General features: G+C 41.0%; 1 protein-coding gene across 1 annotated transcript in view; it reads left to right on the forward strand.

The window, feature by feature from the left end:
- Positions 1-1,771: 1,771 nt before the first annotated feature.
- The window catches only part of LOC119123110 (potassium voltage-gated channel subfamily D member 3-like), a 35,724-nt gene continuing 11,768 nt past the window's right edge, over positions 1,772-25,727 (forward strand). Inside the window, exons 1-2 of the mRNA XM_037251946.1 lie at positions 1,772-2,132; positions 3,027-4,186. Of these exons, the coding sequence (XP_037107841.1) occupies positions 3,084-4,186 (1,103 nt within the window). The 5' untranslated portion in view covers positions 1,772-2,132; positions 3,027-3,083. The remainder of the gene's footprint in view (positions 2,133-3,026; positions 4,187-25,727) is intronic.

Raw genomic sequence — 25,727 nt, forward strand, 5'->3', positions numbered from 1 at the left:
CTTTCATTGAGTCTGTAACAGTTTGAATTTTCTGAATAATTATACAAGGAAAAAAATCTTCATTTTGAGGTGTGTGTTGGTTTTTTGGTGCCCTCCCAAGTTATTGACTTGCAGGTGAAGCCAAATGACAAGTCTGGAGACAGATGGCACCAATTTAAAAACATATCCTGCTGATGATGTGGACTTTTCTTGCTGATCTTTTCACTGGCGCCCAACCAAAGCACGCTGCGTGGCGCGGCGTTTGCTGATGCATTGTTATCAGATTGATTTTGTTTGAACGCGATATAAATTTAGCAACAGAGCCGCTTTTGGTCGGAGGGGGTGAAAAGCTTATTTTGTTCACCTCTTCCGCCTCTCGTGTCAGGGCCAGGATTCATTGTATTCGATTTGTTTTGACTTTACCACTCCCCCGATGCCAATAGCATATCTGATTAACCAGTCAGCCGTGTTGGGCTTCATCTGGCACGGCATTCATCATCTTTGGAGCTATTCATGCGCTGAAGAAAAGCAATGATTGCAAATTGCAGAAGAAGCTCCGCGGAAAGGCTTTGAAGACTTTGTTTTCCATGCCTAGTGCCTCCTCCAGAGCCGTACGCAAGCCCTTCGAAATCACAGAGAAAATCCCTCCCCGTTCCAAAGCAATCTGAAGGTCTAAAATCTTTCAGAATCCGAATTGGAAACTAGACAACTACTCAGGCAAATTGGCGCAGCTGAGCACCGTGTCAGATTGCGTGCTCTCGCAGGGTGGCTGCATTTTCTTCTCTTATTAACATTTGGCTTTTCATCAGCGACAGTGCCAGGTACGAGACTAATAGCAACTCACAACTCCGTGTAGGGACAACTTTCATATTGTGAATAAAAAGGAGTAGAAGAAGAAGACAACCAACCAATCAGTTCAGGTAAACATATTATTTATAGACTGGGCTCAATCCTCCCAATAAATGGGTGAGAAATTCGCACAAGCTCAGGTCTCAATTTCCTGACGTCTACTATGATGCGCCAGAAGCTGATTTGAACGTCTCAATGCACTGAGCATCAATGGCCCTTCTGTCTTATGACACTGGCTCTCTCACTTTTATTTGCTTTCTCTCCTGGAACACACACAAGGCCATCCATTCAAAGGCAGGCCTTATCCCTCAAGAGCATTCCCCGGAGGTCCCTGGCTCGCCCACTACTGCCTGCCCGGGATTGAAGTCAGAGACTTCAGGCAATGCCTACTTTTAACTTGATGATGAAAGCTTCACAGAAGCATCCTTAGAGGGCTGGTGGTCGGATGAAGGAGGCTAGCATTCCATTCTTGAATCGCCCCAAACTTTTAAAAGCAAATTAGAACAAGGGATTCTTGGTGGATCAGGGCCCTAATGGGCTGCTTTGCTAAGATTCGTTCCTCATGATAAATACTCAACAAATTTTCATGTATTTTTTAAAAATGTATAATTACCTATCCAATAATTTTACTTTTTTTGACAAGCACCCAAATAACTGGTAGTGTTGCCTACCTTTCCTTTATTATAGAGACGTTTGAGAAATGGAAGTTTTTCAAATTTCAAATGACTTTTGTTCCTTTTTAGAGAAAATGTTCATTACTAAGAGCGACCCGCCTTTGTTTAAAAACATCTCATAGTGAAGTAGTATCAGTATAAAACGGTTCTGTTGTAGTGACTTGTTGAATGTATCGAAAGTGACAGTGTAATTTATGTCACACGGGACCGTGTCGTGAGCAGGAGGAGGAGGAGAGCTGCTGATGACACTATCAGGCACAGAGAGACGTGCACACACTTTCACTTTGGGCAGGCAGCCTTCAGAAAAGCGCAGCGTGATTTTTCATAGCACTCATCGATGAAAAAAAATAACGTAAAAAAAAAAAGTCAGGATGTAGACAGACCACGTCCTGCCCTCCCCACCGGACAGACTGTGGTAGTATCTCTCTTTCCCTTTCTCTCTCCATCCTTCCATCCATCCAGCCAGCTGCCTGCCTGCCTGCATGCGCTTTGCTCCTCAGCGCAGGAGACTGGCTGTTGATCTGCCGGCAGAGGAGGAGAGGTGCAGCCTGCCGTTTCTTCCCGCTAGATGGACTGCCGTCTGGTCTCATTATCCCTCACTTGGATTTGACTCCCATCCACTTTTAGACGGTAAGAGAATTGCTTCTTCTATATCTGAAAAGGTATTGCTCCGAACGCGGGTCAGGCGATGGAAAACTTTAAATATTTGCAACTAAGCTATTGGAGCAAATTTGCTATCGTTTACTTAGATAAGCAAATGTAACGATTTACCTTTCTAAAAATGCCCATCGACATTTACATCAGACTTCAACAGGTTGTGAACCTCAGCTGAATTCTTTCTGTTCAAAAGCAGAGGAGATAATTTCCCCCCCCCCCAAAAAAAAATCTCAGTCCTTCCTGCGAGGAGTTTGCATGTTCTTCATTGTGCTTACATATGGGACTTTGGGTTCATCCATCCACAGATGGACCAGCACAGAACGTCATACCTTACAGTCAAGAGGTTCTGGTTTTCTCTCTTTCTGCGGGTAGTCCGGCTCCATACCTGTGAATGTGATTCTCAGTAATTCTTGTTTTGGAGATGTCTAATTGCATTTGGCTGACAACCAGTCCGGCATGGACCCTGCTTCTCTTGACATAAATCAGTTAGGAATTGGCTCCAAAATTGTCTGCAAGACAAGTGATAGACAATCCAGGGAAAAGAAAGGAAGCTCTTCTGAAAATTGACAATCCCAGTCTTGTGGGTAAATCAAATTGCAGATAATTGGATGCTATTCTCCACCCTAGGTAATACACTAGACCGCCACAAGATGGCGACAAAAGCCTTACTAAATTGCTGAAGAACTATGTTGAAATGACATTACCGCTCTCAGGTACAATCATAGACATTTTTAGGGGGGTGTTCGTTACTTTTGTCTTTTCAATATTCACAATAAGGTTCACTCTTAATCCCTCAACGACAACAAAATATAATCACTCGACTGTGCAGCAGCTAATATTTGTTGGTCCCCTCCCCTCATCCTGAAGATGTCAGCTGAATTCAAGGGAGCCTGAAGGAGAGGAGGACTTCTTCCAAGACTCACCATGGCTGCGGGAGTGGCCGCGTGGCTCCCTTTCGCCCGGGCGGCCGCCATCGGATGGATGCCCATCGCCAGTTGCCCAATGCCAGTGGCGCCGCGAGACCACCGCCGCCGGCAGGACGAGCTCATTGTCCTCAATGTCAGTGGCCGTCGATTCCAAACCTGGAGGACCACGCTGGACAGGTATCCAGATACCTTGCTCGGCAGCTCGGAGAAGGACTTCTTCTACAATGAGGAAACCAAAGAGTACTTCTTTGACCGAGACCCTGACGCCTTCCGGAGCATCCTAAATTTCTACCGTACCGGGAAGCTGCACTACCCGCGGCACGAGTGCATCTCGGCTTACGACGAGGAGCTCATCTTCTTCGGCATCATTCCGGAAATCATCGGCGACTGCTGCTACGAAGAGTACAAAGATCGGAAGCGAGAAAACCTGGAGCGCCTTCAAGATGACCAGGAGGAGAACAAGGATGTCAAGCTGCCCCATATGAACTTCAGAGAGACCATGTGGCGGGCGTTTGAGAACCCTCATACTTCCACCATGGCTCTGGTCTTCTACTACGTCACCGGCTTCTTCATCGCCATCTCCGTCATCACTAACGTGGTGGAGACGGTGCCGTGCGGCTCCACTGCCACTCAGAAGGACATGCCGTGCGGCGAACGCTACACGGTAGCATTTTTCTGCATGGACACGGCCTGCGTTATGATCTTCACGGTGGAGTACCTGCTGCGCTTGTTCGCCGCCCCGAGCCGCTACCGCTTCATGCGCTCCGTGATGAGCATCATCGACGTGGTAGCCATCCTGCCGTACTACATCGGCTTGGTGATGACTGACAATGAGGACGTCAGCGGCGCCTTTGTCACGCTGCGGGTCTTCCGCGTCTTTCGCATCTTCAAGTTCTCGCGCCACTCGCAGGGCCTGCGCATCCTGGGCTACACGCTCAAGAGCTGCGCCTCGGAGTTGGGCTTCCTGCTCTTTTCGCTTACTATGGCCATTATCATCTTCGCCACCGTCATGTTCTACGCCGAGAAGGGCTCCAGCTCCAGCAAGTTTACCAGCATTCCGGCATCCTTCTGGTACACCATCGTAACCATGACGACGCTGGGGTAAGTCACTCGCATCACATACTCCACATGCTGCATATCACGTATAGCCAAGTGGGAGCTATACGGCCACCATTGGCCACTCTCCAGGCACTTCCACGTCTCGGGAAATATCTGGAGAATTGGATTCTGTCAATCCAACATTGTTGCGTTTTACTGAAGCTCTTAGCAGTCAAGTTTCCAAAGCATGAATATTATTCAAGAATATGAAAGAAAACCCATAACCTCTTTTACAATTACATTGATTTGTCCATATCTCTAATGAAGGGTGATTTTCCAATGTAATTGTGCACCTTAAATTGAAAACTTACGGATTTATACATTACAATCAAATTTTCATTAAGCATCACAAAAAACAGTCAATACACAGTCTAACGCACTTCTGAAATAAGAGTGGTTGTTTATCTTTTGTGGTTCATCTCGACCAGTGGCCTCCCACAAGGAGCATATTTACGGCTGAGGTGTTGAGTATAACAAAACAACTACTGCTTTGTGAGGAATTGATTTAAAGGCATCATAAAGTCCACCCAGCATTGTGTTTGGAGCCCGAAGGCAAAGAGTCCCAGGAGGCTCCTTCTGTCACATTTATTATGATTCAACACGCTTAATATTTCACAAGCTTGCAGAGCTCCGCGGCCGTGACCCACGGGGCAAACCAGAACGTGCTGCTAAAGTTTTCTGGCAAAGTGAAAAGAATGATATCCCCTACTTTCTTTTAATCAGAGTCAATACAAGATTATCTTAAAAGCACTTTTTGCCATCAACTTTGAAAATGGACCTCATTAGCTTGTGAAGCGGTACAGAATGAATTTTACACTTCCAATTAGTTTTTGGGCTATTGATCTCATGTTTCTAACGGGATTCTTGCTGTGTAGAAAATGGATGGATAGATTGGACTGTTCCATTAGATTGTATTGTTTTGAGTGATTCAGGTGAACACAAAGCTTGATGATCGGCAAAGTTGCTGCTGTTTACTGGAGTGTGCCAACCCTCCTCGCTCGCCCCCTCTTATACTGCATTATTTAACATCTCGAGCTTGACTGTTCCAAAGCTATAAAGCCAAAATAGGTGGAGGTCCAAATCGTTACTGGGCCGCCAGTCCAGATGTCACATTGAGCCTCATTTGGTCTGTAATAAACGGTATGATGTGCCCTTGTAACTTTTTACAGACTTCGAACTCTCCGCATTGTCTGTGCTTGTCTTTTCTGGATCAAATTAAATGTCACTAATGATCAGCAGAACTGAACTGCTCGGCATATGTTGGGGAGAATTACCATAGTGGCGCTTGATTCTGAACAATGATTTTTTTTTTTTCAGGTTGATTTTTTTTTTAAATAGATTTTTAGCACCTTATAACGTATGTTTGCATGTGTTTTGACAAAAGGGACATTTTATTTTGTCAAGACAAAAACACCTGTTTTCAGATTTTTTTTTTGAAACACTTAGGGCGCCATATGGTGTAGCGAAAGCGCTATATAAGTACCTCCATTTACGATTTATAATTTACCAGTCTATAATTACGTTTGTGGAAGATGAGGCAAGTTAATGCTGCTTTACAAAATTCAAGGAAAATCTATTGAGAGCAAACCTTTTTGCAGAGCCTAAATGTGGACTTGGTTCTCTTAGTTGAGGGCTGCATGAATTTCTTTGTTCCCATTATTTGTACATTGGCAAAGTCCTTTCCATAGTCTTTGATATCATACATAAAAAAAAAGAGAGCCAGAGAGAGGGAGAGAAATACCAAGGTGAAAGCATTATGCACCATTGAGCTCCGCGAGCAATGTTTTTCAGAGAGATGGCATTATGTCCAAGCAACAATAGCGTCTATCCAAATTCTCAGGAAAATAAATAAATAAATAAATAATTAAAAAAAAACAAAAAACAGCCGCATTGCCGTGCAATCATACTGGATGCGTGTTCAAGGCTAAGTCATACAGACAGACAATAACAAGGAACTCTCACAATCTTTTTTTTTTTTTTTTTTATTAGCCTGGAGGTAAGACTTTAAATAGACTAATGTTGTTTCATCTTTAGTTAAACTTAGTGCCAGTGCAGCCCCCACGTTAACCGATAATAGCAATATCCTCTCAGTATTCCGTTTCTGGCAGCCCACTACTCTCCACCCGCCTTTGATCGTAATTACTAAAATGTCTTTGTCTTCTTTTCTCTGCTAACTTTGTACTGTTGTCTTTTTGGTTTTTTTCAAAGCTATCTCCCAACGCCAAGCTGTTCAAAGAAAAACAGCAGTAGGTGTAAGTAAAAATGATTCATGGCTGATGCTTGGAATTAACAGAAAATCCTCCAATCATGCGCATATGCTCATGGGGGATAAGTTCACAAATAAGACCATCTGTCAATATAATATATATTTCGAATCATTGTGACGACAACACGGAATGTTCTATCAAGCACTGAGTTGCAAAAGTGTAGCTAGCGGACTGGCTGTTAACATGTCGGCTTTTCAGTTCTGAGGTTCCGGGTTGTCCCCATGCTTTTTATTTTGTTACTTTCTCACGCAAACCAAATCCTTGAGTGACAGGTTCACTGTCGACCAAAAAATGTGAACCTCACATGAGCAAGCACTTGGCGACAGAGACAAGAAAAACTCGGGGAAAAAAAAAATCAAACACAGCTCAGGCTCTGTTGAGCGACCGTTGGCTTCGGCTGACTTATTCACATTTTACTTTTCTCAGGTCACACTGAAGCTTGTTTGAAAATCCATCACATGACCATAGTAAGATGTGATTTGGACATGCCTTGTAAAATATTGTTAATTTTGGATAAAGTTGGAGAGCTCGTGACAGGCAGATGGAGAAGAATCTGATAATTCCTCACTAAACCCTTTCTTCCTGATGATGTATTACAATTCAGAAACACCAAATACTTTCCTTTCCATAACACATTTTTCATTTTGTTTTTTGTTTATCGGCAGTATGTCTGTACAGTACACTCAAAAAATAATTTGTTGGGTGAACGTAATATAAGTGGAGAAAGAATTTCTTGATCGTTATTTCAACAAGACCCTTTTCTATCCATTTCTAGTTCAGAGATGGAGAATCCAAGTCCAGAAAGCAAAAACTCAGTTTGGCTTTAGCCACAGGTGCTTCTTTTACAAGGTCATTTATTTTTCTCTGATGATCATCGCAGTTTTCCCTCTTCGCCATCACTGCTGTCATAGAAAAAGATGTGCTGACGTCTCCCATACTTATTTGCTCGTACTAAATCTGGTCTTGTTTGCTTTTATGGGCCTCCTCACCGTGCCTTGGGTAATGGGTCGGTTCTGGGGGAGGAATGGGCCCACGGAGGGAAGCTCGACGCAAGGTTTGTCCAGGGTGTTAAATCAGATTCGGGTAGCTGATATAAGGTTTTGCATCCTGCGGGTTTCTACCGACCGGATAACCTGCTTGCTGGGATCAGTGGCATGTCTTCTAAAAGACTAATTTTCTTCCTCACGAGTCCTCCTTCTTCACCAGCTAATTTTAGGGGCATTTGCTCAATGCGGAAGGCAGTGATCCATTTCAAGTGTAATCTACTAATTTGATACATGATCTGGACAATACCTACATGACAGTGAGAGTGGATGTTGGACCGAGTCTTCCACACCACATGATTAACCCAATAATGAGAAAATATTAATGAGGTGTGCAGTGAAATCTGACTCGGTTGGTATAATTAGAGTGAGCCTCCCTGTTGGAGAGTCCCGGACCTGGACGTGAGGTTTGTTCTGTAGTGGCAAAGTGAGGAAGAAAAAAAAGAAGATGTTGCCATGCATGTAGGTCATGTTCCCATCGCTGCCTTAATCAGTGGCTATATATAATCTGCTTTCTTCTCAGAGACTTTTAGGATGGCCTCCCTCTGTGCGTTCGCCTCCACGTCTCTATTAGACTAAGTGGACTGGGCCCAGAGGCCAGCGTTAGAAAGAGGGAGGGGTCAGATGTTTATTGGACCTCCTTAGTCCAAAAGAAAATGGGAGACGGAAGATGAGAAAGGCAGAGCGACATCCATTGTTTCGAAATGTAGCTTGGCTCCCAAGGGTCGGAAAAAGCCCGAGCTGTTTCGGATATTGCTAAACAAACAACGACGGGGTGCTCGACGGGGACTTTAGATTGGTAAAAGGGAAATGGAATCTTTCAAAACCTAATAAGCTTTTAATTGCCGTGTCCTCCCTTAAAATATTACAAGTATTATTGTGCTTGGAAAGCACAAAAAGCCAAACACATAACAGCATCACTGCAGCAATTTAGTTTTGTGAAAGGGATTTATTGACTTTTTAGTAACAATTCCAAACAACGACTAGAAAAGAAAATGATTTCTTTGAATGCCATTAAAGGAGAGTTCATTTTTTTCTGCTAGCAGAATCTTAGTTTTTTTCTCCTCAGAGGTTGTGTAGCTACCCAGTGGCATGAATAATTGGATGATTTCGTCGCCTCATTGAACCCAGAGGTCAAAACGAGTTCCGCTAGTTGGAGATTGGATATATTCCCGTCTTTATTGGGCCAAGATGCTCTTGCGGCCAAATTGCCAGGATGCTGCTTTCTAACAATAGCAATGTAATGTAACACAGTGCCAGTTTTATTTCATTACACACCAAAAAATGGAATTGTTGTAAAGGATTACAGGATCACTAAGTGGCCTAAATGACCAAAGCGTAATTCCACAGTAAGATCTCTGGTTGGACAAACTCAATGAAACCCCCAAGCCTCATAGCATTTGTTTTCTTTGTGTCAGATGAGATTTCCTTCTTCGCATGTTGGTCAGTATGTCTCATTCAAGAATTTGTGAGCGAGTTCCATTGAGGAACTCAGGAAGGTTGAAGTATTGCGTGACTGCTTGGCCGACTGGAGACGGTGTTGACTTTGGATCCCGGCATTAAAGGTTTTAGCTCATCCGTGGGCCAGGTGTTGGCTGTTAACTTAGTAACGGCAAGGTCAAGACCTTCTTCGCAAGAGACTCCATCGAGAAGGTTAAGGAAATTCAGCTCTATACTTAATGGCAGTGAAATGTCAGTTTGACCGTGAAAAAAAAAAATCACTGTGTTCCTGAGTTCCTTTGTGGGCAAGGTTTTAGAGGTTGGCTTAGTAACAGGAAAATCCTTAATGCGAGTAAAACGGGGGGGAAAAAATCTCAACTCATGTTTCTTTGTGTTTGACGTTTTAGTGATGAGCTTGATAAAAGGGAGGTTAAAACCTATTTTCCTGGATTTATGTTTCCTGTCTTTGAGTCCCCTGAAAGCTGAATGCTGCTGTCACGTTCAACTACTATACTTTGTGTGACGGTGAAGAAAAGTCATTTTCTTTGTTCTTTTGTTTTTCTCATCCTGCCACTCAACTAACTGTATGCAAGCCAAAATCGTTCCAATTTATGTATATGAGTGGCCTAGTGAATAAGGAATCTGAAGTTGGCTCAGAAGTTCAAGACTCCCTCCTTGGATGAGGTTTCACCCTGACAAGGAGGAACATTTTTTAAAATCCAACTGAGCACAGGTTATAATCAGAAGACAAAGTGAGCATACAGATGAGAGGAGGACCTTTGATAAAGACACGTCAGGAATTGTAGAATGAAGGCCTGTGACGAAGTAAAAGCCTTTAATACCTCCTGGCAAAGTTTCCTATCAAAAGGGGTTGGCGTCAGGATACAAAGAAGGACCTTGAATGACACCACGTGCTCTGTTTTCTAGCGTATTTTTAGCGGCTTGGGCCTTATCTCCAAATGCAGGCGGCAAAAGGTTTGGCTGCGTACGAGGAATACTGTAGAAAACCTGCTGATAACCCAACGCACGTGATGGACGATACTGACAGGTCGTCATACAGTAGCGGTAAGCTAACGGGTAAGACCGGAGAAAGAAGAACAGATTTGATATTCATTCAGTGTCTTCCTCAAGGACACCTGGATAGGGTCAACGGCTTTACTTGAGCCTGGCCACCTTCGTGATTTTTCAATTCCACACGACTTTCTCAGTTTGGTCATGAACCCCAATTTATTTGGCGTAAATACAATTTCAAGTAGTATTTTAAATGGATGATGTAAGGTCGAAGGTAAACCTTAGCGCTAGCAATTCGATGAATTTCCGTGACCTTTACAATGAGTCGTCACAAGTGGTCGGTCGTGTGTGGTCAGCACTGACTTCTGCTTCAAGTTCAGATCTTTACTGTTAGACAATATGTTTCGTCTAATCCAAATTGATAACCGTCTCACAGTTCCGTGCAGAGTAAAGCGTCCATAACGGGACATATCAAGTTGATGAAACGGACTGCATTTTCTGAAAAAAAAACATTTGAAGAATATACGCAAAGATAAGCTCATATTTCATGGCCCACTTTTGAACGTCATGACTCAAGATACGGTAGCAGTACGCAGGGAGCGACAACAGCTTGCATGACTCTTTGTGTTGATTTTAAATTGCTTTGTTTTTCGAGCAGGAAGACTTGGCAATGCACGCCCGCAGACGGCACATTTTCATATCAGGAGAAAAGTGTTTGTTCCAAATCAGTTGTCCATCCAGTAATATTTAAAATCACATATTCATTGACACTCGGGCTTTTATGGAAACGTTGGTTCCACAATAAACCTAATGGATCCACGCTGCTGTTTTATTTGTTTACCAAAAGGTTTTTATCTCGGATGTACCGACTGCGGTAGGAAGAGAAAATTAAATCCATAAAATTCAGGTCGTATCAGGATGTGTTTCATGTTTAGCACTTGACCGGCCTTTTCATCCAATAATTCACAGAATTGATGAAAGCAAGAAGTGTATTTTTGGATTATTTAATATGACAAGACAACCGTGTTCCATATTTGTGTTCAGTTTCAATAAATAAGGGATGACATTTTCTTTTAATAAATAAGTATGCGGAACATTTATAATCAATTCATTAAGAGTCTGAAAGCAAAAGCTCACCCTCGGGTAACCCTCGGTGGGATGAACAGAATTAGATGAATGAGTGAATAATCAATTAAAATGCTGGCGTTTTTGTACTTGATTTTTTTTAAATATTATTTTAGACAGTTGAAGGCTGTGCGCGGTTTAAAAAAGTTTGGTGTCAATGTAGTGATTAGAGTGGGATTACTTTTGATAAACAGCTGGGGTGAAGATTGGCCACTTATTTTATTAGCGGAGCCATAATCCATTTCATTTGTCATCTGGCACCATAAAAGGCTTCAAAGTGCCAATTTTTTGACGCATGATAAACTGCGTCTGTGGAATTCACTTCAGCGTGTATCTAATCTATTTTGGGGGGGATTCAAATGTCTGGAGTGTGAAAAGAGGGAACAAACGCTCACCGGAGGGACGTGAAATCTTCCTCACGTACTAGGACTCGTAACCACAAATGAATTCCAATTGCTGCTTCATTGCCGCGCCAAGATGTTTACAACACCGCACGTCCGGAAAAAGTGTGATTTATGCCTAGCTCTCAGCCATTTGTTTTCTTCCGCTCGATGCCCACCGTTTAGGAATGCGCAAACCCAATCACAAGCCGAGTGATTCAGGAGAACATAAAAGTTGGGTAGGTTAGAGTTTGCTGTATTAGCCAGATTCATGAAAGCAGCAACAGGCCGCGACAGCTATTTATTTATTTTTTTTCTTTTTAATTCTCACGCCTGGATCGACAGATTGCTTCTCTAATGAGTAAGAGAGTGATAATGTGTCATGGTGCTAGTATTGGCTGCCAACAATGAAATAATACATCAGCTTGTCACAATGTCACGTTCCTCTGTTCGGCTGTGGGAAAAAAAACGGAATGTGATGGACTTTTAAACACAACGTGCTGGAACTTCACGCTCCATTTATTGCTTCATAAAGAGACCATAAAATAGTCCTATTAGGAAATATTGTCGATGCACTGGAAAGGGTTGCTCAACTCAAAATATAGCCATCAAGTCACTTGAAAAACTTTAAATATTTTCCGAAACTGGTAGAAGGGGATGTTTGCGCCGTTGTGGGAGGGGATACAGCTGACTTTTTTCCCATTTAATGCGAGCGGCTGCCCTCATCCACTTTAAATTCAGCAAAGAGCGAGAGGTGCCATTGACATAACATGTCGGCCACATTTTTGAGCACAATAAACTAGACTTGCCACGGCACAAAAATGAAGATATGCTCGTTTTTATGCATGTGCACCTGTCTGCCAAAATAGGACCCAAACTATGTGCACTCAGGCTTATAATTTTTTTTAATCAGTGCACACTTTATTTCCATTAAATCTGCCATCCAAATTACTGTTTGGTTAATAGTTGTGGGAGATTGAAACGATTTACCTGCGCTCAACATCTCGGGAGAGCAAAACATGCAATGGATTTTCATTTTGGAATTTGATTATCTATTAACTTTTCCCCCTAGAAGAGAATGTCGTGTCAATGTTACAGGAAGCCGATGCAAGTACACCTCATTTCAATATTTTAATTGTACCGCGACTGGGTTAGCGACCAGTTCAAGTCATTTGGGATAGACGCCAACTCACTGGTGACCCAAATGACAACCAACGCAATCGGAAATGAATAAATATGAATTGAAATACTAACGAGAATACGAACCGCTAAAGAGCTATAAATGTTTCTCAGAGAAAAGACTTTTTGTGATCATGAGCTCCATTACCCGGACTCTAATTAAAACGGTTTGATTGGTTTTGTAGTCCTTAGTCAGAAACTTATGATCCTTAATATGCCCATCTGTCGTCTGTGTTCAAACTTTCCTGTGGCCGTTTTTCAATGGAAGTACCCTGCGCCTGCTGAGTGTATGTCCTAGTTAATAAGGCATAGTGCCACTTTCAGCACTGAGTGAGTGGCTGGCGGGGAAATGCTAAAAGTGAATATGTGATTTGTTTAGATTTGAAAACCACTTTTAAAATTGGAAAGAAGGGAAAGTAACCATTTCCATCATAAAGCATTAATTAGGTAATTCATTAAAAATGTTGCAAGTTTGTAGTATCATTTTACTGACATTGAAAAAAATATATAATATTTTGGTTACCTATTTTTTTCTAAATTCTCTAAACTTTCAAATGCACTTGAGCCAACACATTTCCAAGGACGTCATCCACTTGAATGCATTTCTGAGATTCTTCCCTCCCACGTCTCTGTATTTGCTAGTGACAGTCTGATGACTGCGTATTAGGTGTTCTCTTGATGTCAAAATGGAATACATTGGTCCATTCTAGAATTAAACACCATTTTTGTTGTCCAAGCTCGATGCTACGCTTTTAAACAGTGAGCAACAAGATCCAACTGCTGTCCGAAAGCAGAATTTCCCCAATGTTCCTGTTGTACGAATAAAAGGATCTACATGTGTACACACATGTACAAAATAAGTGCTTGAAATTAGTTGAGGCAATTAAGATAATTCTTCATCATTAACAGTTTAATGAGCCTCAAAAGTGATTAACCAGCGTATGAACCAAGCAGGTTTTGCTCAACAGTGAGCGCATGACTGGAGGAGTTAGAGCTTCACAAATCGTCATGGAGACCAACCACGACTCAGAGAGCCTTTTCTCTTCTGTCATTGTATGGTTAGAAGAAGAAAAAGTGACGACATAATGCCTCATTCTCCCGAATTGTGTGCGGCGTGTCCTTTCGCTGTTCTCTACACAATAGTCACAAACACTCGCACACACTTTTTGTGTCATTTTTCCTGGAAAGATTTGGCAGGCAACCCATTTGGGATTGATTTTGCCATCTGTTTCCAACCAAAAAGAAAAAAAATATTTATACAGTATGTGTACAATAGCTGTAATCTCAACATTCAAATCTAATGGAAATATTGAAAGATTTCTGAAGCCGTGTTGTTGTCTGAAAACGTTTACCTCCCCTCATGATCCTTTTAGTCAATACAAGCCAAAGTGCCAACATATCTTTGAATGGATTATACTTACATTTTAGGCCCCACTATACTGTATTTTAGGATTGAATCGTGCATGTTTGCTGTTGCTAGATTGCTCCTTGACTGAAAAACATCAGCCATTCATTGTCCTCGTTTCAATACTCACCACTAGACAAAAGTTTATTGTCCTTATGTGTACAAAACAAACCCTGGAGTGTTGTTTACGAGCCATTTTTTCCACATCGCTCGTTCGTGTCGCCACACTCGCGTGTGCCAAATGTCAGCGCTAAGCGCTACAAACACGGGCAGTTGTTTTGCAAAAGATGGAGTGGACACCGCTAATGGCTCAACCTTGTTTAGAGGACCACTCCAATGCAGGAGCTGTTTCTGCATTCTGATGAAATCAGCAAGCCCATCGAGCTCTTCACCACATCTTTCTTTTTTTTGTCAGCCCGCTTTTATAATCAGTCCCCGTTTTACTCTCCAATTAAGCCTCATCACTTCAGGAGTCTCTTGTGCAAACAGGTGGACAAAGCAGCCTTGCTCCAGAAACAATTAAGTTTGACATTTAAGCCTTCATTAGCTAGAGTGGGATTTATCCAAAGAGGTCCTTCTGTAGTACTAGTAAAATATATCACTATATTTTATATTGTATAAGATATGATAACCATTGTATGAAAGTAACTTGAGAGCACACTTTCAAAATGGCCACCATCATTAAAAATCACTATGGTTGTTCTTTTTCATGTAAATGAATTCCTTAAAGCTTGACAAAAAAATGATCAGCAGATTGCTGATGCGCACAGAACGATCCTGCATTCAACCTCGGCCATCTTGGGTCAAATATTCAATCAAGTCAATCGTGTTTTTACTTTGACATTGACCGCCAGTCGCGGAGTTTTTGCTGAAAAGGAACAAATATCGATTTTACTGGACCTTTCGACTCCGTCAGATCTTGGTTGAGCGACTCCTTGAAATCAATCAGTTCCTTTGACAGAGTCCAGTAATACTAAAAATTTGGCCTAAATGGAATAAGAACTCTTAGACTTGAGCTATATTGGCCATCTGCAATACGTAAGGACATGAAAGAAAATCTTTAAAATTAGTAATTCATTTGCTCATAGAATTAAAATATTAATTTTATTAATTAATATTAATATATTAAAATTATACATATAAGCGCACCATATTTATATAATTTCCCGAGGGTATTTAAAACAAAGAATATGCAACATTTGTGGTGGGAAGATCACAAACTAATTGTACAAGCTGGAAATAGACCTCAGGGAATGTTTATGTCTTTGCGGAAAATCAATGGCCCTGTGCTTGCCTTATCTCAACTCAGCACTCGAAAAGAAATTAAAGATATGTCATTATGAAGATACATGCAGCGGGTTAAGTGCTTCTGGAGCAATGTCGGTTATCACACGTTATAAAAAACAAATAACGAGGGAAAAAATAGAGCGATTGCGGAAGGGCATTATCGTAACAACCTTGATCGACAATGCGTAAAACAAAGGGCAAATTAATTCGACTTTATAAGGGTTGGGAGAATCTCCACCGGGATGAAAACAGAAGCTCAGAATATTCAATAAAAAATGCCTTCTACGCGTCGTTATGACGCGGTGCTAGGGGGTGAATGATTTGAAATGGTTTTTTTTGTGTAATCAATGCTAATGTGATGATGTGTTTGAGTAATAATAGAATTCCAGCCTTTGTGATTTGAAAATTGCATTCCATTACATTACAATGTCAATTTGAATTGGATTAATTCTTTTTCGCAATTACACAGAAATTGTTTCATCTGTGTTTGTTCACTGTTTGGTGATTTTGTTCACAACTAACAAGAAGATTTAAGGCTAACATTAGCAAGTGACTTTTAAGAGTAGCTACTTGGTCTCTTTTAGCGAGTTGATTCCTATAAAATGCAATTGAGTCCCGCTGAACATCTGTAAAAATGCAGAAACTCTCGCTTGCCTAGCCTTTAACTAAAAATAATTGTGTTGCCTGTGACACCATAGTTGTCCAAAATGTTAACAGCTGCACAACATAGACAGCACCAACCCTTTCCAAAACAGTGATTATGAAACATAAAATTGGGAATGGCGGTGGCATTGCCTCAACGCCATCTGTTCACATTGCTTTAGTCGTTCACACGCTTTCATGGCTCCACACTGAGGGTGACTTAGTAGAATTCAGTTTTCAGCGCTCCCCCCCATTGACGTCCATGAACACCAAGAGTGCAGTGTGGCCAAATTTCAATGCACAATCGTCCTTGACATGAAGCACACAATGCCACCATTTCTGCAAAGACCCATGTAGACTCATCGTGTACAAATGAGTACTAAGTTGACCTAAGACCTCAAAGACAATTTCATGTTTTTCTGAAAATATGTTCAGCCTTGACGCCTGAGTGGATACACAATAAAAAGAGAAAAGAAAAAAAAGGACGGAATAAGTAGATTGAGACCGGGAGCCCACAATGGTGTCAGATGACAGATGATCTTTGCAAAATTGAAATTGATGGATTTAAAGAGTTCAAATTAATGTGTTGGGTTTAATACAGTTCAAAAATTGGCAAAACTAATAAATATGAATAACGTTAGCACAATGTCATGTAAGTGAATCGTGAATGCAACAACTAAGTCACGCTAATGAATTTAGCCAGCTAATGAAAGTTTTCACCCATCAATTATGTGGGAGAAGTAATTTTGAAGACTTAATCCAGAAGTAAAATGTTTACAGGTACAAATATATTAGTATTGCTAAACATGATTTTGATGCATGAATTTATACACTATATAAAAATGGTCAAAAAAAGCAAAATGTAAAGTATAAAATATTGAGCCCTTAAATATGATCAAAGTGGCCTTATAAGTTTGACTTGGTTAAAGTTAGACTTTCCTCAAGCCAGCACAAGGTGTAGAAATTCTTCCTTTGTACTATAAGAAAGTGTGAAGCAGAGGTAAGCAAGCAAAAAAAGTCAACGCAAGAAGAATCCACAGTGACTTCTCCCTCCTCCATACGTTGTGTTCTGACATTGATTTTTGCAGCTTGTGTTGTGCAAGAAAATAACTTATTCAAGTTGTGTCCTCTCTAGCCACTAGAGACTTCTTGGAACAACAAACCAGAGGCGAACCAGGTACGCCAAAGCTAAGGAAAGTAATTTGTGGTCTCTGTCCTGATTGTGGTGACCGCACGTCCCTTTTCAGTCCAACGCTGATGGTGCCCAATGACAGCAAAGAAAAGTGATGTGTAAATTGCAGGACGGCCGTTCCGTAGGTGAATGACAAAGATTGACCAAGTTATTTAAGTGCAGAACCGCGTCTAATGACTTTTATTGAATACTTTTGGCCCGTTCTGTTTTGCACCGATTACAGGTGCATTTGTCAGTTGTTGTGCAGATGCTAAAACCAGGCATCAGTTGAAAAGTACTTAGACTCATCTTTTTCATTTTAGGAGATGTTTTTCAGAGTAAGGAGAAGGCAGTGAGAAGAAAGCGTGAGATTTGAAGCGGTGTGCAGTTGGCGATGATCCTCTCGCTGCTGTCGCGGCTTAGCTGAGTGCAACTTCACGGGAAATGGTTTTACATTTGTTTTGTTTTTAGAGGGCAGGATTAAGAGGATGAACCAACACACAGAACTCATCTGATACAGTCGTTCATATTAAAAATTCTATAAATAAAGATTAGTACAATAATCCTGTGGATAAATTCACAGGTCACTACCAATTTACTCATTCATTTTTTATTGTTTTGTTCTGTCAGTCCGTACTTGACCCTGATGGGGACGATTACAGCGATGGACGAAAACCCACTTCTGTCTTGACTCAGTCCGCCTTATGCAAAATAACTTCACGTCCTCCATCCGCGAAATTGGAACGAACCGACAGAATGCTCATCACTGGTAACAGATTGACATTTTAAATTTTTTTAGCATTCCCTTCAGTCAGCAAAGCCCCGATTATCTGATATGTCTCTAAAAAGTAGTTTCTTTGTTGAACTAGTGAAAAAAAATCCAGTAATCCTTTTCAGTGGATTCACCGGATAAGGTATTTCAAGATGAATGAACCTGCAATCCAAGTTCAGAATTGATACTGTCAACAGTTGAAAGATGTCATGCTTTTAACACGGGGGCGTGATGTGAATATTTTTGAACCAAGATAAGAGTTAATGGTTAAAATCACAGGGTGCTCAGTAACTCCAAACGCGTGCTCATTCATTCTAAGTTGTCTTGAGAGTTCCCAGTCGGCACGATGTAGAGAGAACAAATAAAAGCCAGGTAATCAACGGGTGTGTAAATAACACCGGGAAATAAAGTGTTTTCCTGTGGTGTTGATTCCTTTCACAATCGCTCCTGAGGGAAAAAAATCCTATGTAATTTATTCTGCAAGTGGCGGGTCGCTCAGGGAGGCTTGGCCGCCTAATATTTCAAAACCTATCGCGGCTGAGCAGATGTTTGCTGAGGGAAACAGCGGGAGGATTGTTGTCAGAGTAAAGGTCGAGTGTGTGGAGAGACAGACTCAAACAGATGGAACTTCTCTCCGGATGACCCAAATGTGACTTAAACGCTTCATATTCAACCTGTTCGAAAGGTTCTGCTGGCCGACCTCATCCCGTAGCGAAGGGTCGGCAGAATTTTTTCATCTGCACTTTTCTCATTACGAACTGTCTTCCATCCTTACCTATTCCAGACATGTTTTTTATGCCTGGCTGAGTCCTTTTTTTTTATCCATCCATCAGAAATAATGATCTGTGCTGGAAACATGCATGGGCAAATATGTTTACAGCAATGATGTGTTTCTCCACTAATGGGTTGAGGAGGACAAGAGCTGTCTCTGGCTACCTTCTACTAATATAGCAACAACATGTAAAGCGCATGCTGTGTAAACAAGCTTACAAGCGTGACACGTGTCAAGTGTTCACTTGAATTGTATTAATAATTGGAGTTTTGTTAGATATACTGTAGCAAGACCGGGAAATCTTGAAATATTCTCTGTACATGACTTTTTTATGTTTATATTGTTTGATTTTAATGCTTGCCATGTCTGGTTGGCTTGTACTTCGGCCCAAGGGACTGCTGGATTGGTTTAAAGTAGCTAACTTGAGCGCATTTACGTCATATGATGTGATTAATGTGCATTGTCACTTCTTAAAAAAAGAAATATCGACTTGATTTATCCGATCCGATTGGGGCCAAAAAAAACAAAACCTCAAAATACAGCTCATATAGAGAAAATAAAGCTGAACCAAATGAGGCGAAACTTGTAAGGAAGGATAAGACTAAAATAAATTGAGGAAAGGTCAAAATAAAACGAGTGAATGATAAAATCATAAGGAAAGCATGAAACCAAAATTGCCAACTATCGGTTCAATTTCCGTCAAGGCTCCCTGAGACTTTTTCAGGCATCCAAGTCATAATATCCAAATTCACAAACTATATTCTGAATCATGCTCATTTAATTCCATTTCTCACCAGCAAACAAAACCTTGGAGCCAAAGGCAATTTGATCCAGATTTGAATCTGTATAGATATGCATATTTAGACAATAAGTATTTGTTGATACTCAAAGGAAACTCGAATAAAGGTCAAAATATTCAAAACAACCCCGCAGTCAATATTGAGCAGCCAGCGCAAACATAGATGAATAATGCGTGACCGAATTCTTTGTTGTGAATCTCATTCTTTTTGTTATTTTTGATCCTGCAGATAAAGCGGTCATATCAAATGTTAACCACATTAACAGAATCTTTAAAAAAAAAAAAGAAAGAACGTTTTGCTTCCTCCTCTTCAGGCTGCAGGGCTAAATTTACTGAAGCGACACAAGGAAAACAAAGATCTTGTAAACTAGTATGCCTTAATTAAGAAGATCAGGGAAGAGGGGATTATTTCTCTTGTGAACAGACTTCATAGATTCTTGTGGGCTACTTTTTTTGCTTTTTTTTTTGCTTTTCTTTTTTTATGTACTGTACTTTTTGTATTTAGTTTGATCCAGTGTGTTATTGCCCCCGGCACAACAAACCTCATTTATGGATATTTTACATTTGATTAAAGTGAGACTACTGTTGTGTTTTTACAGTGGTAACAATCCTAAAGACCTTCCCGTGGAACTACTTACTGTAGCGTCTGTTAATAAAGCAGCTCATTGTTTGCAGCATTCAGATGTGATGCCCTGCTTTTCTTGTGTATATGTAGTTCTCTCATTAGCGCTTTAGCCCCATAAAAAGAAAACAAACCAAAAAAACAACAACAAATGACTGTTATCATTTAATTAAATTCCATGTTTGTCTCCAGACTTTAATTAAGATATCTTATTAAAGAGCCCCTCTTTTTGTTTTGCTGGGGTGTTTGGCTGCCTTTTTAAAACGATAGTAAGAGTCGTCAATGAGATCGTAGACACAAAAGTGGAACAACAGAGCTGGCAACACCTTGGTTTTCCTTACGCTATCATTAAATTGAAAGAACAATTTTAAATCATGAGGAGGTTTAATGTTTGAGTGCATGGGTAGTAACGACTTTTACATTCGTATGGCACTCTAGTTTTTATGGCGCATTCAAGTGCACGTAAGCACAAACAATAATTAGGAATCTCTTTTTATGGCGCCGTGTTTGCAATGTGAAAACATTACCTTTTGTTGTTTGTCCTACTCTGACTCAGGAAACAGGCAGCGTATTTGAACTTGACGCGGATGAAATGATATGATGCTTGTACAGTTTTTAGAGAAGGGCGTAATAGTCAATCAGTTTCACAGATTGATTTCGTAAAAATAAATGAATGGTATCTTGAAGAAATTGGAGTGCTTGGTTACAAGCCGCGAATGAGGTGTCTATTCACTTTGATTCACCACAAGGGGTTATGAGCCCAATTTATGATGTTTCAAATATAGCCTGACATTTTGGGGGGAATTCCGCAGGATGGGAGTCAAGTTTACATTTAATTCTGGGTTTGGGACGGTGCAGGATAAAAGGTTCATGGGAGCAGACGGGAGCCAGATTATCCAGTAACCCCGGAGAGTCCATGCGGAGGAAGGAGCGACAAACTATTTTTTTTTTATTAACTCATTCGCTGCCATTGACACCTATAGACGTCGAAGATGTGTTTAAACTGTGCTGGCAGTGAATCAGTTTTACAACAGTCATCAAACTTTTATGGTTCATGACATCTTGAGGAAAATACCACTTCATTTTATGATCAAAACTCTGACCTCAGACCCTGGCTCCATCACCCCAAACATATTTTCCAAGAAACATTTGAGGCCAATTTCAGCCTGCTCTCTTCCCTCATGCTGAGCTGCAAAGTTCCTCTGGAGCGATGCAACAGGAGCTCCTCGGGCCACCTGAGCCTCTTGGGCAGCCTACTTTCTCCTCTAACCTACTTAGGAAGCTTTTTAAAAGATCCCAAAGAAAGCCTTGTTCATTTCTGGTCTCATCTCCGGGTGCTCCGGCAAAGACAGCTGATTGGAGGGTGGGATGTAAGCAGGGATAGACCGTTGGTGTGGGGTAGCCCACTGGGCGAGTTAATGGGACAGCCATTCATTTTTAGTACAGACAAAGAGATTCAATGCATGCAATTCAGTTGAGGAATAAGAATCAATTTGAATGATTGGATAAAAAAACTATTTCCCTGACTATGGCTATTGCATTTGTTGTCGTTTTCAATTCAGTGAGGCACAGCAGCATAAGATGCACTTGCATGAATAAAGATGCAGTTTTCCAGCAACATAAAAGTCTGACCGTCCATACATTAAGCATCCCGGACAAATTCTGCATCCCATATCGTTTTTCTTTGTCTTTATATGCCATTCCTTCTATAGTTCAATCACATAATACCGAAAAACATTTTTATTTCTTCCTGCAGCACATCACACACCGCTTTGACTAAATTCACTTATTTTTATGACAAAGTACAGCAATCTACATGCGTCTTCCCTTATTGCTGCACAAGCTCGACTTAAGACGATTATTTTCATGACATCAAAGTACAACAATCAACATGCACACATTTTTACCTGATACCTTTGATAGTTCCACGTTGTATAATGTGAGCCCAGCAAGGCATTGCAGCACTGTCTTCCATAAAGATATTATCTTTATTTCTGTGACAGTGTCATCAAAATGCACGTCGAGTATGTAATGTGGCGTGAAGACAGACAGCCCGGCATTCATCGTCTCCATCCTTTGTAAGAATGTATCAGCATATAACGCTTTTGTCTCTGTTTTTCTTTTTTTTTTGGGATATGGCAGAATTGGGATTCTATAAAGTAATCCCATTACAATTGAATTATGATATAAGACTGTGACAGTCGGGAATAATTGTCTTTTCCTTTCATGGACTCCAACTCTGAAGTGCATTTTACGAATAAGCTAATTTGGTGAAATATTAGACATTTATTATTTCAGGCAGTCAGAAACTGATGCTACAGCTAATTAGCTATCAAAATAAATAGTTATAGAACTGACCTGGCACAAGGGGTCATGAGCTGCGAAGGAAAAAAAACCTAGCGCTAACCCCAGCCCTAAACCCAACCCTAGCCCCAACTCTAGCCCTAATCCCAACCCTAGCCCTAACCCTAGCCCCAACCCTAGCCCTAAACCCAACCCTAGCCCCAACTCTAGCCCTAATCCCAACCCTAGCCCTAACCCTAGCCCCAACCCTAGCCCTAAACCCAACCCTAGCCCCAACCCTAGCCCTAACCCCAACCCTAGCCCTAACCCTAGCCCCAGCCCTAACCCCTTACCCTAACCCCAACCCTAACCCTAACCCAACCCTAACCCTAACCGTAACCCCAACCCTAGACCCAACCCTAACCCTAGCCCCAAGCCCAACTCCAACCCTAACCCAACCCCAGGATAGAAAGTTTGAGTTCCCACTAAGATTTGAACTCACATCACTGGGTTCAGAATACTAACCACTAAACCAGTGGTTCCCAAACTTTTGCAGGCTGGCGCCCCCTTTGGCTCCCCAGTGAATTCCTAGCGCCCCCCCCCCCCCCAAGGCACATATGGAAACAAACACCTCTTTCTTGATATTTGGTTTGCTGCAATTTCAAAAGAGAAAGGTTAAACACAAATGTGTATTTCACAAATAAAACCCAATTTAGTATTTAGTAAACCAATTCATTTTTTAGCAGTTTTAACTGTTTCAGCAACATAGAATCGTAAATAAACATTCCACCAGTAACCTTCATTGTCTCACACGTAATATTAATGGGATGGATGTGCTTGGTGCAGGGACATAAGCTTCTCAACATCAGGCTGGAACTCACTAAGAAGAAGTCGTAGATCCCCGCGGTCAGTAATTTTCAGTCGGTTTCTTTGCTTGGAAAGAAGCAAGGTGACTGCACTGAAGCCCCGTTCTACTAAATATGATGTTGGGAAGGCAATGAAGTACATCTTGACCTTGTTCCACAGCACTTGATAGCAGTCAGAGATTTTTTTTTGTAACCAAAAACTGGCTGGGCCAGAGCGGCGTGTTGTGTACAAATCGAGTGCCGCCCCCCTACCGCCCCTTTCTTCCTCACCGCCCCCCCAGATCTTTCCACCGCCCCCAGGGGGGCGGTACCGCCCACTTTGGGAACCACTGCACTAAACTATGGAACCATGGCTTGTGTGGTATATGCTGGTGTACCACCCACATGAATTTGAAGCTGTTTTATTTTCTCATATTTCTACTTTAACCTCATTCTCCTTGTGTTACAGGCGGACACTGCTGTAATTCAATAGTTCACATTGAAATCAATCAATTCTGCAGTGCAGCAGGTTTAACAGAGGTTGTTCATCCCTTGTCATCTCCCAATTAGATTCCATACCAGTCATGAAAGAATTTGGAATTTTCTTTTTTAGCTCCAAGCACTCCGATTTGTTGAGCCAGTCCCTTAGCATCCCCAGTTATGGTCAGGATCACATATTTTGAAAACAGCTGCTTGGAGAGTTAAATTGTCCACAGGCGTCACTATAAAGTAATAAAGCACTCAGCACATTCATATGCTGTCATGCTCCTAAGCATCTGAGGAGGATAAAAACTCCTGACTCTTATTTTCTTTTAGTTTTCCCTGCAAAAATCTTCTCTTGAGGGCTTATCATCTTGTATATGATCATATATTTCAGTGATTCTCCTGCCATGAGGGAGGGAGTGGCACAAACACCTTACTATCAAAAAATATGATACTTACCAGTCTTTGGGGAGCTTGAAGTTGTTTGGAGTTTCTGAAAGTTTCCAAAGTTTGTGGTTAATGAGCCATGCAGTTGTCTTCACTCAAGAGCCGTGCGCCACTGTATAAAGGTTACATGCCATTTTATATGAAGCCATCAATCATACCTGCTCTTACTTTATTTGTCTGTCTTTTTACAAGCTAAAATGTAAAAGTTCCATTCTCTATGATTTGCAATAACAGACAGCTAGAAAAGAAAAATATGACTTGAACTTCAATAATACTTGTCTGTATTTTATGTACATTTGACTCGAGGCCTCTTGGAAGTGAGTGAAGAAGCTTCATTTAGACAAAACTAGTGCTTTGCCAGAAGATATTCACTAGACAAAAGTAGTGATATGCCACCATCTTGTGCAATCTTGGTGCTGTACGTTTGAGGTGAAAACATTTTTTGACACCATTTTAGCTCCCAATAACAAGTCTAAGTCATCAAGCATTTAAACACATCTACTCCAGATTGAAAAGCTCTTTTCAACCTTGCAAAACATTGCTCTGAATTTACAGAATATTTCATCATCTTGACATGTTTCACACACATTGAAATGTTAACCGCTCAACTCGATAAATCTGTCCGCTATTCAGCCATGCGAATTCTCACTTTTGGGTGGCTTGGAGGTTGATGAATGAAAGAAACGGTCAGCCTCAAATTGACATGGTTTGAAATCCAAGAATTATATCATTTTTTTTCTTTTAATGATAACCAGTGAGTGCAGTGAATAAGAGGTATGATAATATAGAAGGTAAAATGGATAAAAGACCTATCCGCTTCAGAAAAAAAAAAAAAAAGCCTCGGTGCCGTTCTCACCTTCAATGCCCGAGTGCTTCTCTGTGCTTTTCACAAAAGACTGATCTATCATGTATTTTAACAGGAATTCGCCTTCACCTCTACAGGGGACGGCGTGTGGTTAGCAAATTGTCAAGTTGTCAGCAAAAGTTTTCAAAACGTAGACAAAGTCCATCGACTGACAAAATGGCCAAAATATAGAAATCCACAGCGACGGGCCAAATGAGGTTAATAGTCTCATCTAATGAACATTCTGGTTCAACACATCACATTTAGACACATTTAGACATATTTAGATTCAAGTTGAATCATACTGTAAATATAAAAAAAATCTGACAAATTGAGTTTAATAGTATATTTATTCTAAATTTTATTACGACTACTACCAATTATGGGAAAAAGCAGTTGTCAATATTATATATTAAGCGGGTTTGTTGATTTAGCTGCACTAATTTTGCAGTAAGGAGATCTTTCGGTGAATTTAGGCAAGCAATTGAATAATGAAATTATCACAAGGTGATATAAACGTCATGTTTGCTTTTGTTTTCCTTAAAATGCTCCTCAAGGACTCTGGCGCAACGCATTTGAAGCTCCAAACAAAAAAGATTTGTCATATCAGCCGTATGAATTATTGCCATGAGACGGCTTCCGACAAATCTTTTTAATTAGCTCGTTGCACTTTATTAACCATTAGGTAACTGAACAGGAACGTGGATTGTTTCTTCTTCCCTTTGAA

The sequence above is a fragment of the Syngnathus acus genome, chromosome 5 (assembly GCF_901709675.1).
Source record: "Syngnathus acus chromosome 5, fSynAcu1.2, whole genome shotgun sequence".
NCBI classification, from domain to species: Eukaryota; Metazoa; Chordata; class Actinopteri; order Syngnathiformes; family Syngnathidae; genus Syngnathus; species Syngnathus acus.